This window comes from Scatophagus argus, chromosome 7 (genome assembly GCF_020382885.2).
Source record: "Scatophagus argus isolate fScaArg1 chromosome 7, fScaArg1.pri, whole genome shotgun sequence".
Classification (NCBI taxonomy): domain Eukaryota; kingdom Metazoa; phylum Chordata; class Actinopteri; family Scatophagidae; genus Scatophagus; species Scatophagus argus.
In genome coordinates, this window is record NC_058499.1 from 11,386,908 (window position 1) to 11,401,993 (window position 15,086).

At 41.3% G+C, this 15,086-nt stretch overlaps 1 protein-coding gene across 1 annotated transcript in view; it reads right to left on the reverse strand.

Annotated features, from left to right (window-relative positions):
- The window catches only part of roraa (RAR-related orphan receptor A, paralog a), a 173,777-nt gene extending 163,067 nt beyond the window's left edge, over nucleotides 1–10,710 (reverse strand). The window contains exon 1 of the mRNA XM_046394502.1: nucleotides 9,637–10,710. Within this exon, the coding sequence (XP_046250458.1) occupies nucleotides 9,637–9,790 (154 nt within the window). The 5' untranslated portion in view covers nucleotides 9,791–10,710. The remainder of the gene's footprint in view (nucleotides 1–9,636) is intronic.
- Nucleotides 10,711–15,086: the final 4,376 nt, after the last annotated feature.

Here is a 15,086-nt window from a genome sequence, read left to right on the forward strand (position 1 = left end):
TGTAGATCTTACTGCAGGCTCTGACGCTAAACCCAGCAAAAAATTAAAACAGAATTTCTTAATCTTTTACTGAACCTTTTAGATACTTATTTCCCACTTTTAAACACACATTACCTGGGTTATTCCTCAATGTTCTGGTTTATGCCTGATCTTGTATTAAATCTACAAGCTCACACTTTGCATATCAGCAGAAAACAAAATACTTCTGCACTCACATTACATAGATGTATGCCTCCCCAAAAAGCTGAGGACTCTAAAAGCAAAAATTACGCGCATAAACACAGCATCTCTTATATTAAGCTGGCCTGGAACGGAGCATTTTGACAAAAGTGCCTTGTCAATTGCAGTCTTTTCCTTCACTGTCAATTGTCCTAAAAATTTAAGGTCTTTTTCTATAATTAATCTAAAGATATAAACTGAAAAAAAGGCTTTTCTTGCATTTGTATCAACACAACTTTATTACATCAATCACAGTGTAAGAATAAAGTGAACTTTCACTTCACTTCACATCCAAAATTCAGCAGTTATGCCTTTCACTGATTCAGACAGACAAAATAACATCACTCGAGTCCTGCTCTTTCTTGCTGGTTACCTGTTAAGGGGAGAATTGATCTCCAGATTTCACCGATTACTTTTACAAGCACGGTGGGGTCTGACCCTGAGCTATACCGCACAACTTAAAGGCCCCTGTGAGCTCGCCTGCAGCCTCACGTTCACTTTCTGGCTGCTGCAAAAACTTCTGTACTTGAGACTACAGATGACCAGGCTATTGCTTTAAACTCAAGAAGGACCTGTTTAGGGATGTTAAGCAGACAAATCAAGCACCGTCTGTTGAATCACTTGAAAATCATTTTGGTCTCTCGTGGTGTCTTTTGTCTGAATGTCGCTCTCCACCAGTGGTTTTCTAAGTGGGGTCCGAGGACCTCAGCGGCCCTTGAGGGTGCTCCGGCATAAAGAGGAGTAATTTATTTTCACTCTAAAGTAACACAATGGCAGAATGCATCAGTATTTTGGTCATGGGTTTCATATACTTTCTATAACAAAACCTCTATAAGCAAAATTCTCAGCAGGACAAAATCTTATCAAACAAAATCTAATTTTGTATCAGTTTTGAGACACTTGACACAAAAAAGTTTGGGAACCACTGCTCTGCTGTGCACATCAAAACCTCCAAAGTCAAAATTACAAGCGCACTTTCTTTCTAATTGACTGGTAAAACAAGGCTTCTTATACCTCGGGCCACTAGGCGGCAGGAAGGTAAACATGGACACAGCACAGGGAAAGATCTGAAAGTCGACCAAAAGATGCAGAAGAGAGCAGGAGGGGAAGAGGGAGGTGAAAAACCTCTGTTGACACCTGGTCTGTATGATAATCTGATCTGTGTATGATGGCTCAGAGTTTGAAAGGCACTTTGTCCAATTAGAAGTGTGCAGCAAATTTCCACCTGCCCCTGACAGAGATGAAGTGGCTCTTTCAGAAGACGCTGTGGCACTGAGCCAGCGAAGAGAGTCCAAATACTGCAAGTGGAGCAAGCAGAAATTAATGAGCATCACAAGCCACACTTGTTTAACACAAGATGACGTTGAATGAATATTCCCTCAGTTAAACTGTTTCATAGAATATTTCAATTACTCAAATAAACATGCAACTGCAAAAAAAAAAAAACAGTTTAGAAAAAGAGATTAGTTGATGAGAATTTTTGGTCCAAAAGTGGATATTTCCAATTTTTTAAAGAGATTTATTCGTGTTGGATTTGGACTTTTCCTAAACTGCCATTTTCTCAAAGTCTTGTCCTTAACGTAGCTACAATCCAAACAATTTTAAGTCGCTCATGATGGCAGAATGTAGACAAACTGTCAGGAGCGAAATGTAAGTTTTGTAAATTTACAAAACTTGAAAGCGACAAGAATCGTAAGTTCTTCACTAACTTCGCAGTAGAGTATATAAGAAATGTCTGTACAATACGCCACTATCAACATCAACCAAAGGCCTTCATCATCCTATTTCTGTATGTCTATTTCTGTCTGTCACATAAAAATAGGCTTTTAACAACCCAGCATGGCGTTAATTATTGCCTCTTAAGCACTGCATTAGTAAAATAAAGCTGCAAATATTGATTGATCCGATGGTTTTTGTCAGTGAGTGAGAGCAGGATTCGTGTATCACACATACTGAAGAGTGACTTTGTCTTTCAATCACTGTCAGAGAGCAGCACGGCAGCAGCTTTGGTGCATTGATTGAGCCCCGTCGTGCCGCACTCTGTCTTAGTACGTCTCCTAAAGCAATCAATCCACAGACACACAAGAACCAAATATTCATTAGTGACTTATTCATATTCAAAAGCTCCCTTTTGAAAGTAACAAAAGAGCAGAATTGTCTTTGACAGGGACATTACAATGATTCTATGACATACTGTGTGAGGCATAAACAATTGTGATCATCTTCTATTATTTTATTAGCAAAGAGTTGTCTTCGCTATTGTTGTCTGCCTGATGCTGAAGTCTGTGTAAACAACTAGATTATCTAACAAAGATTATAGTGCTAAGCTTCCTCAGAATCACACAAAATGTTACAGTATGAAACAAATACAAATGGCTTTTTTGATTCCACAAATTCGGGGCCAGATTCTTCCACGCAGATTTGCTTATGATGACAAAGAGTTCAGGAAAAAAAAAAAAATCTATTTGGACAACACACAGACGAGTGTGAGATGTTTCAGTAAGAAGGAGCTAATAGTTTCACACAGAGTGATTCAACATGATTAATACTTATGGGTATTGTTTAACTACTCCAGCCTACTGGCCCTCTGTAACTGGCAAAGAAAGAGAGATAGGCTGCGATGCTAATAATTAGTTGGTTCTGTGCTAAAAAAAAAAAATCTGTCCAACCTCACCAGATTTTAATCAAAGGCTGAAAATAGTAGCTGATTGTAATCGGCACTCAGAAGTCACCAGGGGTGTTTGAAGAGCCCGTCAAGCCTGAGAGTGGAGCTAATTCGATTAAGTGGCGGCTGTACCTGGAGGGGACGGATCTGTATCTCTCCCTTTTTTATTTATGAGATTAAGTCGTGCTTGTTATTCCAATATAAATAATCAAGCCAACAGAAATGACACTGATTTTCAAGTTGTTTTATCTCCCTTGTCTCCAAAAGTTTTTTGTTTATTTCAGGTGACAAATAAAGTTTGTTGAGTAATACTCCAGCGGTACTGATGTAACGACAATTGCGGCGGAGGATGTGAAATGCATGCTTCGCCTTCCTCAGTATTATTACCTTACCCCGTGTGACAGAATCAAAGGAAAATCAAAGTACGAGCGCTGGAAAAGTTCTGCTCCTGCAGCTATATTATTTATAATATTTGTAAAATTATTTAAAAATATTGAACTTGGATTTGTACTAATGAAAACCTGTACATTTGACGTGTGGAAAATAATGATACACAAAAAAAGTTAAAAGTTAAAAACACACATTCCTCAGACTGTTGTGTTGTGTGTGATTTGAGCAATTCCCGAAACCACCTTCTCTCATCTCGACCATTCCACTTATATTCAAAACATATCTGAGAATAAGTTACATTCACATGATTGCGCCCAAAGGAGACAGCACACGGGTTTGTCTGCCTTGTTGCTGTTCTTTCTATGCTAGACGGCTACAATATGTAACACAAATTTCCATTTTCATCTCAGTCTGAAGCTGCAGTCCACCACTCAACCTCCTGCTGCAGGGGCCATTTAGCCTACAGAAAGCAATATAAATAACAGTTAAGACGGGCTTTAGCTGTGTCTTTGAACATATTTAACACCTTAAAATGCTACCACTTCCTGTTTTAAAGCATGCATACACACAACGTCTGGGAGAACCTCCTGCGCCAGAAGACCATCCTGATTTTTCTCTCAAGTGTTCAACACATGTCGGCGCCCTGCAGCCCGCATGAAGCTGTAAAGTCTCTACGGTAAAAAATATATTTTCTCTGAGTGTGCATACACTTTAGCTTTAGGTTCACATGACATGAAGCAGCATGAATGCCCAGGGTGATTTTGTTCAAAAGCAAAGAAATGACTTTTTCAAAGACACTGCTGGTCAAAGTTCCTGACTGAGTCGTGGGATTTTCAGTATGAGGGGCTTACCTACCTGCTCGGGTGCTTTGCACCCTCCACACTGGTGGAGATGTAAAAGGCTTGGCCCTAAATGTGACATAAGAATTCCTTTGAGTGATCCTTTAGACCCCTCTCCCCACCTCTTTCCCTCCAGGCCTCTTCTAAGGGGCCCATTTCATATCAGAGAGGCACAGAGCAGCGCTGAGCCAAGCGGCATCAGTACTTAGGTCACAGTGTACCACATTAAATTTAGACGCCTTTAACGCCCTCCAATAATGCATCTGGAGTATTTCCGGTCATTACTATTCAGACTTTTCTATCTAAGATACAAACTTCTGTAAATGGGCCATAGATCTGAGCTATCACTCACCACTGGAGATTTCACATCAAATCTGGTGTCTGTCACCAGTTGAAACTTCCTCGCCAGCCCCAGTTAAGCCACTGGTGATTTAAACTCCAAAATAAATTGTCCCACAAGAATAAAACTTTCAGATTTGGTCTAGGGTAAGTTTGACATTTCTAAACTTTTTTTAATTAATGTATTGGCCTATTAGGGCTTGCAATGCATTGCCTACGACATGGACTCAATAAATCTACAAGCTGACTTAATACAAGTACTGCGGTATATCTTGTTCTGCATCTTAAGAGCGTATCCTGAGATGTGTAACCAACTGTTTTGTAAGTTGAGTCGTCAACAAAAGTTAACAACATGTACAACCACTGCTCTTAAATTCAACTTCCTGCACTGATTAAAAGCACATGGACTCACGTAACACGAAACTTGAACTTTGCTCTCATAAGTTTGCTACCTCATATTAGGTGCCACAGAATACAAACAACAGAATATAAATGCATGTGGATTTCAGTAAGGTGAACTTTAAAGCTGATGGCCGTTATGCTTATGATTTATGGAGAGAACGATGGGTCAAGTGCTGAGCTCAGGTATGGTATGACTGTTAAAGGCTAGCACTGTCCTGTCAGTGTGTCAAAATGTTCACTGGCTGGGGAGGACCAACAGGAAAAAAAACATGAAGCCCTCCTGTGGCCCCCTGGATGCCGTACTGACACATTAAATTAAACCAAAGTGGTTCGCCGCCTGACCAAAAAGGTGGTAGAGACTCTCGCTAGCGGAGCTCAAATCATTCCGATGTCTGCTGCTTAAAAAGCACCAACACTGTTTAGTTTAATAGGTCCCATAAATTGCCTTTGTGAGTTTAATTTTCACTCAAAGCAGGATGTTAAGGCAGGACGAAAAATCAGCAGGGACTTCATTTAAATATTTGAATATAATGAGCTTAAAAGTAAATTTGAGACATTTATATCACAACAAAGACACTCTAGGAAATGGGAAAAAAAGAGTTTCTGATCTGTATTACTCGAGCTAAGGCTACTTAGTTTTATTACAAAAGCAAACAATTTCTTTTTGACTTAGTTGTGAAACAGTAAAATCAAATATCATGTTTTGTTAAGCCTAATTTTTATGTAGAAAGAAAAAAAGTAAGCAACTTCCGCAGTACCTGTGCGGTAAAATAACTGATTTAAGGTACAAAAATATCCAAAAATGAATCCGACATATTTTTGGCATCAACAGACACACAAAACAATCCAGAGAGGGAAATGAAGTGAGAAAAAGAGATGAGGGACTTTCATTTCATGGGACCTAAAAAAGCGAGGAGTAGTTCACAGCTCTTTACAAATACTTTACAAATATAAGTAGGACAATTTGTGCCAGCCAGTGTTTCATTATGTTATACATGCTGCTACTCACTTTGAGCTGATGGCAAAAAAGGAAGAGCCTGACATCTGACATGACAAAATCTCAACCAGCTCATTTAACTACCGATGGCGATGTTGTGTTGACTTTCACAAGCATATCCTCCTTAGATAATAATGTTGCCTCTTGAATGTAATTTGACCTTTGAAGCTGTCAAAGTTTAAACTCAGACGCAGACGTCACCGTGTAAGCGACAGCTCGGAGTAACATTGAAGAAATACTCTCTGTCTTTTTTAGTTAAACTGCCTGTTGTTTTACAGTGTCTGCCTGAGGAGAACTTGTTAATATTTAACAATCTTAACTGTCTGACAGGTACCAATAAAAGAGTTCATGATATTATCACCTCACCCACACATAAGAATTGAAAACGCAGGAGGCCTGAAACTCGATATTATGTTACAGGCAGCCAGCCAGAAAAAAAGAGACACCTAATGGAGTTCCTCTCTCGAATCTATCCGAGCTGAGGGCTCAGCTTTAAGCCTGTACCTGGATCTTCATGCTCTCCAGTGGGCACAGAGCCCTGATTCACTGAACTTGAGAATGTGACAGCCTCAGTAACGTTGCTGTCCACTCGAAACCCTTGCCAACCCCTGGTGTTCTGAGACTGTGTTTAAAACACCCTTTTGGTTTTTTTGGGGGGTTTTTTTGTTGTTGTTTTTTTTAAAAAAAGCCTCTGCGTTCCCTGCACCGGATTCGTCTTATGTCAACCACAACTAAATAAACGCTGCCACAATTGCCAAGAGCTCTCATAAAAAAAAAAAACTGCTGGATAAAAGTCTGGTTACGTGTTCATTAAAAGAAGACTGAATATTTTTATACTCCGCCTTTTCAGTATGGATAAGCTACTAAAACTGCAGTGTAAGGTAAGATCTGATTCCCACAATGAAACCAACATTTACATTTTTTTTTGTTTGTTTTAAATCTTTATATTACAAAACTTGTGATGGGACAAGCTACAAAAGGTTGTGACAACTGCCACCTTTTCCTTCCTGACGAAGGAAACTGATGCTCAGAAGACTCAACATCACAGTAAATGACAATAACAAGCATTCGAGCGGCATATCAAGACAGACATAGCAGTCATTGCCATTCAGTGAAGTCGACTACTGCAGGACTACAACACAGATACATACAGTACACACACACTTTCGGCATTAAAACAAACTCATGCTAACTAAGGATCCAGGAAAACCGAGGTCTTATCAGATATGCGGCTTCATAGCTTCCCCGTGCGATTGTGAGGTTTCAAGCCTCTGCAGGGACCATGACCTTACATAACCGAGCCATTAATATTGATTGTTTCCAAATTTGTGAATGGAGGGATCTTTGCAATATGGAAAAAAAAACACCTTTTTTTCTCCTATCCGGTAATGATATCCACAGCCCTCCAAGGCCCGTTCTCTGACCCACTCAAGTCTCACAGCAGAGCTTCTGCTGGAGTAAGCCCTTTCTACTTAAAAGGTATTAGCACTCAGGGTTAAAACAGTAAATGCTCTGCTTGCAGGATAAGAAATGTGCATTCTCAGAAAGTCTAAGACAGCTGGTGTAAAGAGGGAAACCGCGCTCGAGCAAGCGTCTGTAGCCTTTCAGATGCCGGTTTCTGTGGCCGTCCTGCAAAGCCCGAGTCTGAGCGCAGAACTGTAATCCTGAAAAATGTCTTACAAGTCTGTGGACCTTTTCTTTTTTTTATTGTTTTAATTTTTTTTTTTTTTTAGCAACCCTGCTCTGAACTGTGCCAGCGCAATAAAACCACTGCAGTTACTTTTTAATAGAACATTTGTACTTTTTACGTCAGGGCTAAACTGAGTAAAGCTATTCAGTCATCGTTTCTTTATGAAAACACACTTTTCTTCTGCTCTCCTGCGCGGCGAATGTTCTGAATATTTCGAACACTATTAGACTTATGAACAAGGTGCAACAGATTAGACGGCAAAACCACAACAGATTGTTGTTACTGTATGTAAGTGGGCACAGAAGTCCTGATTTTTCCAACTCTTTTGACGGTGATAGAATACACCAGGTGAGTTGAACTACACAACTAAACATGAGAAGAATAAATGAACTTAGGAATTCAGCCACTAACAGACAAATGTAGACTCACAATAAGTTCTCAAAACTTTGCTGCAAGACTTCTGTTGTAAATGCTCTATTAAAAAAATCATTCTTACTCTCTGCAAAAGGGGTCAAAGTAAACGTTTCAGGGCAGGGAGACTCCTTTAAAGCTACAGCGGTTGTCCCGCAGAACATGTTTTTTTTTTTTCACCCATTCAGCATTACATAACAGACCGAAGGCGTTCTTTTTCCTGTCTTTCTCTTTCCCAGACGCACTTTAATCCTGTGCATAAAAGGGTGGGGTGAATATGGGTCAGCAGGTTAGGAGTGTCTCAAAGTCAGACTTGCGAAAAAAGAAATCAATCCACGAAGCCTCCCAACTACCTGTCTTTGCCCCGCTATTACATAAGTGCTCCGGCGGTGCCAACCCACAAACTCACACAGTTTCCCTTCAGTGGTGTATAAATACACGCTCAAGTGCAGTGATTTGAGGTTGTTTTTTTTATTTTTTAATGTTTTAATTAAACGACCGAGGTGGTCACGGGGTGAGTGTGAGCTCTAGCATAAAGTGAAAAGATCTGCTGATGATTTCTGCTCTCAGTTGCGCGCCTCTGTTTATGGCTAAACCTGTTACATAACCAGCTTACATTCCACATTCACCATATCACACTCTAAATATACCCTTGCGCACAGGAAGAGTGCGCACACAAAAAGCACCGTGCGATGAATTAATTGTCAGGTATACGCCGTTTGCCTCGCTGTCATGTACACACCAACTCTTGCTTGTCGAGAATCAGCAGAGAAATCACTATTTCTTTGAACTTGGATGAGCCCGGTTAGACTGTACTGGAGACAGCCGAGAGGGGGTGTGGTTAAATACTGTCTGTACTGTACAACATGGACGGGACGTGGTGGATAAATCATGTAAAATGAACTAGTCCCCCAGCAGCAATGCAGACAGACTTTTGACGGGCTATTTGATAATAAAGGCCTGGTTAGATTTTATTGTCTGATTATGTGGAGGTCTGAGGCGTTCAAAGCGCCCTCGTGCTTGCAACAGTGTCTGAGAGCTGGCGCTAAACAAATTCCAGCTGCTGGGGCGTCTTTTTTTTTTGCACACTGAAAGAGCCTAAATCTGTGAGCTGGAGATGTGTGTGTGGGGAGGAAAAAAATCCGGCTAGACGGTGCTATGTGCTGTATCAGAAACAGTGGAGGACACGTCCCTACAAAAGGAGAATGAGACCGATCGATAAACTAACCCACCCCCCCACCCCAGTCTCCAAAAGTTCACTTTTGACACTTTGACAATATCGCGTTTTGAGCGGACAGGTTGGCCTGTTTTGGCACGACGAGAAGCTCCTGTTGGTCAGTTTGAAGTTGCTGGGTAATTGATTTATGTTGCAGTCAGAGTAAATGTGACATCTGTGACCGTATCACCCCCCTATGATTTGAGCTGACAGTGGAGCCTGAACACCAGCAACACACACCGAGGCATTAATTACAAGCGAACGGGCAAAAGAAGCCGCGGTGGTAGGCGACTAAATAAAAAGCCATGTCCCTGCGATTGGCTGATTTTTGACAGTGTGCAGTTATTTATGGGGGAAGCGACTGAATTCATTTTGAAGTTTGATTAAAAAAAAAAAACAAAAACATACAAAACACCTCGATCGGTGTGCTTTTCTCACACGCTAAAAAGCGAAACACAGTCCGCTTACCTCTGTTGGTGCTTGAGCAGGTCTGCCTTCGAACCGGGGCTGGATGGTCCGCTTTCCGGAGCGTCTCCAGGTTTACCGGGGTTTCCCTGACCGGGGTAGCCGGCTCCGAGGCGCTGTTGCCCGGGTCGCTCGCTGGATCTGGAGGGGACTCCATGTTGAATTTCAGATTTACTGTTTAACTACCGCTAGCACTTCAAACTAATTCTGTGCGATCTGTGAGCTCCGACACTACGTCTTGCTATCTAATTTAGACTAGAAGTAAGAAATGAGAAATGCGAGTGTGTCTGGAGGTGGGTGTGTAGGTTTGATTGTCCACTAGCAGCGCTAGTGAGAGCTCCAGTCATGCACACTGAAAAGGGAGAGGTTGTCAATAGCCGAAGAATAGATGTAGGCCTGAAAGTAATCCACGCTGATCGACCCTGCGCAGTTTTAGGCCTACATGGGAATGGCAATATTTTATTGGTGTAACGTTGTCCAGCACTTCTCTACGTCTATGTATTATCATGTGTTAGTCTACACGCATGGGAAATTATAATAATACCACAGTCTGCAGCTGAATATAAGATCAGACCAAAATGGTCAAAATACACCATAGCGACATGCATTTGTATCATCTCATGAGATGAACCATATTATTAGACTTTTAAATTCAACAAATTCGAATATATTTGGCATGAGAACTGCAGCTCGTATGGCTGTTATTTTGCATTAATCACAATCTGCAAATCGCTTCCAGCTAAATATGGCCACTATGATCCACATCATCATATTCCGCTCACAACACACAATAGCGTCTGTGTTTGCAAGTTCACAGGCAAAAGGTGCAGGCACAGGAACTATTTCTTCTCCGTGAATGCCATTCCTGCACAGCAGGCTACCCCCCGACCATAAAACAACTCAGCTTTCATGTCTCAGGATTCAAACAAGGATAGTCAGAGCGTTTTTTCATTATTTTCACCACCACTACCATCATCATCATCATCATCATCAAATCCACCGTCCTGTGGGAGGAGCGGACTGAGTAGTCTGCTCAAGCTGATGTAAGGAGTCTCTCCTTCACTCGCAGAACAACCTGTGTGTCTCCGCCGTACCTGATTAAACTTAAAGACTGTCAACAGTTTGGGGAGAATACGCTTTATGATACGGTGCCTTGCGCGGCTGGCACCAGCACGTCACGTTGGCATCCGGTATCCGCGCACCGCTTGTTGCGCAGCGAACACCGCACCACGCTTTCTGCATGTGATCAGTGCGGCCAAGTCGCGAGGCGGAACTCCGCCTCTTCAAAGCGGTGCACGTGGACTTTGACATGGCCCTGCCCTCTCAGCACAGAGTCGGAGACTGCTGCTAGACAAGTCAGTAAAAGGACAATCACAATGCGGGAACGTAATGAACCTCTAAGGTGATCAGACAATAGAAGGGGGGGGGGCTTTACCACCTCACTGTAAACCATGTGACTTTATGAGGTCCTTTTCAAATGATAGGAAATGAGAGGAATTATCATCGCTCACATGACAACAGTGAATGCCCTTGATGATTACATTTGATTGAAACCAGTATCCTGCCTTTAAAAATCAACAAATTGAACTTAATATAATGTATTGAAATACATAAAGTATACACTGGCTGTTTAAGTGATCTCATGCATGTGCCTGCACCTGATGTGATAAAGTGCACACTTTAATTCTATATTGCCATGCCAGTGCTTTCTTTTCTAAATAAAGGATCACTGACATAAATAGCATAAAAATGACAAACTAGACCAAAGGAACACACAAAAACTTCACTGTATGTGACTGCATCCACGTCCAGCTGTAGTGCATGAGTGCAACATGCGGTAAAATAAAAAATAAAGTTAGTAATTTGCTTTAAGCAGACTCTAGCTGATATGCTGTCAATTTTTAACAAAAGGTTTTAATGGCCGTTCGTCTTGTCCTTTGTTTGGAGTCAGTGTCTCACATTTGGTCTCCTCTGCTGTGTGTCAGGTAGCATCAAGCACAGCTTTTCGTCAGTGGTGTTGACCTGTTGTTTATTTGTTTGTTTTCTAAACAGATAAACCACTCATTATTAGTTTAGCAACATAATTTACATGACGGTAAAAAGTGTCAAACACTGAAACAATGTGAGAGAGGTTTCATTTACAGTGAGCATGTGCAGTTGCAGATAATTCAAAAGCCTGGAGCCAAAGTGAGAATGGTTCCAAAAGAAGAATTAAAAACAGGCAAAATATTAAGTTTGGACTCGTTACAAGGAAGGACTTGGTCAAAAGAATCTGTTTTCATGTTTCCAGCGCTCCTTGCATTTACTCCACCAACAAGAGCATGATATAACTTTTTGGAGCTGTGCTGCACTGAAGGATCAGTTTTTGACAGGAGGCCAGAAGGAATCTCTCACTGCCAAGCGAGGAGGCCAAGTTCCATTCCTTCTGCTCAGCTTCAGCTCCTCCAAATTTCCCTGACCTCCTGACCCAGTGCAGTTTGACCGTGCGAACCCTGCACTACCATTTCACGCCTGTCGTGTATTCAGCATCAAAGATGAGAAACTTGAACTTGAGCACACCAAAATAAAATAAAAAGCAAAACACAAACCAGCAAATGCCTTCATAACTGGAATGAAAAGCACATGTGTATACATGCACACCCACATTTGTAACTAAAATTTATATTGTAATCAGGTACATCTAAACACTCAGTACATGTGTGTGCGTGCAATTCATTAGATGAGGATGAGAAAGAATTTGTTATTTCATGTGAATGCACAAACAAAAGCAACATAAACACACACTCAGACCAACACAATGCTCTGTGTTTTAACCAACGGGATGCAAGGACAAGTTTGATGCTGCCTGTTTAATTTTTGAGTTAAAATGAATTATGCTGCTGTCACATAGTTGAGCAGGGGAAGGATGTGGTGGATGTGAAGCGAGTAGAGTAAGCATGCCTGCCTGTGTTTAAAAATGATTGATTAAGCTGACACCGGCTCAGGGGTGCAACACCGCTCTATTTTTCTCCCTCATTATGTAAGGCTATATTTCAAATCAGGAGTGCACTGGAGGAAGACACCAGAGAGACCAGACAGGACACCCTTCAAATAAAAAGTTTATCAGACAACAGCCAAGGAGACTGATGAGTTTCCCCTCTAATCTTGACTTGGGAGTGGCGATAGAAAAGAAGAAAAAATGTGTTTGTCAAACTACAGGATGATCTTTAAACAAAACACACAGAAAAATAAGTCTGACAAGTTTGGCTCCAATCACAGAATTCACAGTGTTTGTACAGGTCACATTTGTTTAAAACTAAACTCACAATCAGGAGCATGTAAGGTTACGTGCAGGATATGAATTTTTTAAGAGTTAATTTTATTCATCATTTCTGCTGTGTTTACAAAAAAAAAAAGTAATTCATTCAGATGAGTGCAGACATTTGGCTCATAATTTAAAGCAGATCTGAGAAATTTACTGGATGAAATTTATTCGTCTCCTTGTACTGCACTGGTTTCTCTTTAAACAGCAGCAACAAAATTTTCAGAAATGACTTTCTTTTTTTTTTCCATGTGGACATGGTGACATATCTTTGTTGCCTTACAAATCGGACATCAGAACCCGAGCCCAGCAAAAACACAGTTCTTTGCATGCTCATGCAGTGCAGGGTGCCAGAGTGTAATGAAAGAGACATATTAATGGCCTTTCACTTATTCATGCGTAGGAAATGAAGAGGCACAGTCACATTTTGAAACGGTTGACAGAATAAAGAGCCAACATTGGGGAAATGATTGTATTTATGATTTCACTCTGACAGATGAAGGTATCAAGAGAGAGACAGAGTGACACATTTATGACAGTTCAAAGTGTTAAATGATGTGATGTATGGCAACATACTCGAGCACTCACTTTAAGAATAAGTGCCTCAGGAGTGTAGACCTGGGAGGGAGCCGAAAAGTCATTGCTGGTACTTCAGCAAACGTGTAGTACTGCATATGGTACAGTATTCAGACGCTTTGGAATATAAAAACTGAACTGCAGGATAGCCTCTTACTAGAGAGCTTTACACTTTTAGGATATGGGCAAATACAGATGAGCCTACAGGGTGTAGCTTCACTGTGAGTGTGTAGTTTCTCCCTCAAAGACGGGGCTACCAATAGCACCACCTAGCAGCAGCCTGACCGCAGTAAATCCCTGTGTCCATACTCACAGACGGGTTGCTAACACATTATGTCTTCTGTGCAAAGATGAATTCTTTTGCATACTAAATAATGATTAATGTGGCTGAATGTGATTCACTATTTAAATCTACAATCTGCTATGTTTTTAAAGCCTCATGGTGCCTCATCTGTGCGGCCACATCAAAAGCTGCAGTGACATTTGAGATCTACATTTATTGATGAGAGTACCTGTAACCTGAGGATTAAAAATCTTTTAAGGAAACAGATAATTTATGTTATTTTCCCCCCTTCTTAGTAGTCGCATTGCATGCTGTAACGTCTTGGTCACAAAAGCATGAACTCAAGAAAGCCAGAGTTGTCACACCGCACTCACTCATGGCCAGCGATACATTCATTATAGAGTAAATGCACTCACACAGTCCATAATTTAAGATGGGTTTATTACACCCAATATCCAAAAAACACTGAACTTAGGGGGGGGGGGGGGCGCTGAGGAAATGAAGATCGGCAGGTTAGAGTGAACTCCTTCCTGTCAGAGCTGGAGTTGACTCATGGCGTGTGCGTAGAGTTCATATGACTGGGGACCGGAGTGATTTTCTCAGTTAAAAATCAGGAAGTGAAAAATGGCGTGGTTATTTGTGCCTGACAGAAGTTAAGAGCTTTTCCCTGAGGCCCGCTGCCTCCCTGCTGACCGCAAGACAGCCTTCTCCTCCGGCATCCACTCACCTTGTGAGATCACACCTCTACACCGGCTGCTGGGATGGCACATCCCTGAACCCCACAGAAACTCTGCAGTGTGTGTGCATTCAGCATAAGGCTTCCTTTTTTTCTTTTTGGTTTTTAATTTATGCATGCAAGTTTGTGCATCAGCGTGTCTGTTTTTGTGTTTATGTGCCTACACAATTTAAATTCAGAGGCACAGAGGCAGGTAAATATAGTGTAAGGTCAAGGTTTTGTTACTTGTGTTATTAGAGTTGTAATTGCTGCCTGGTTCTGAGGTTTATCGGAGGATCCTGTGTGGCACAAACAGGTCCCACAGGAGGAGATCAAAGCAGTGTTGAGGGGAGGAGGATCTCCATTAAAGTTTATGTTTTAAAGGTTCAGAGGATCAAAACAACACCATATTCAGGACAGAATATTTCATATACCCATATCAGTGTATGTGGATGTGCATGACAGTGGCCACGCACATAACACTGCTGAAGAGTGGCTGGCCACTCTGCTCGTTGTAGAAATGGATAAGAATAACTACAACATTCTGAGAATTGCTATGCATGTGCGATCACTTGAAT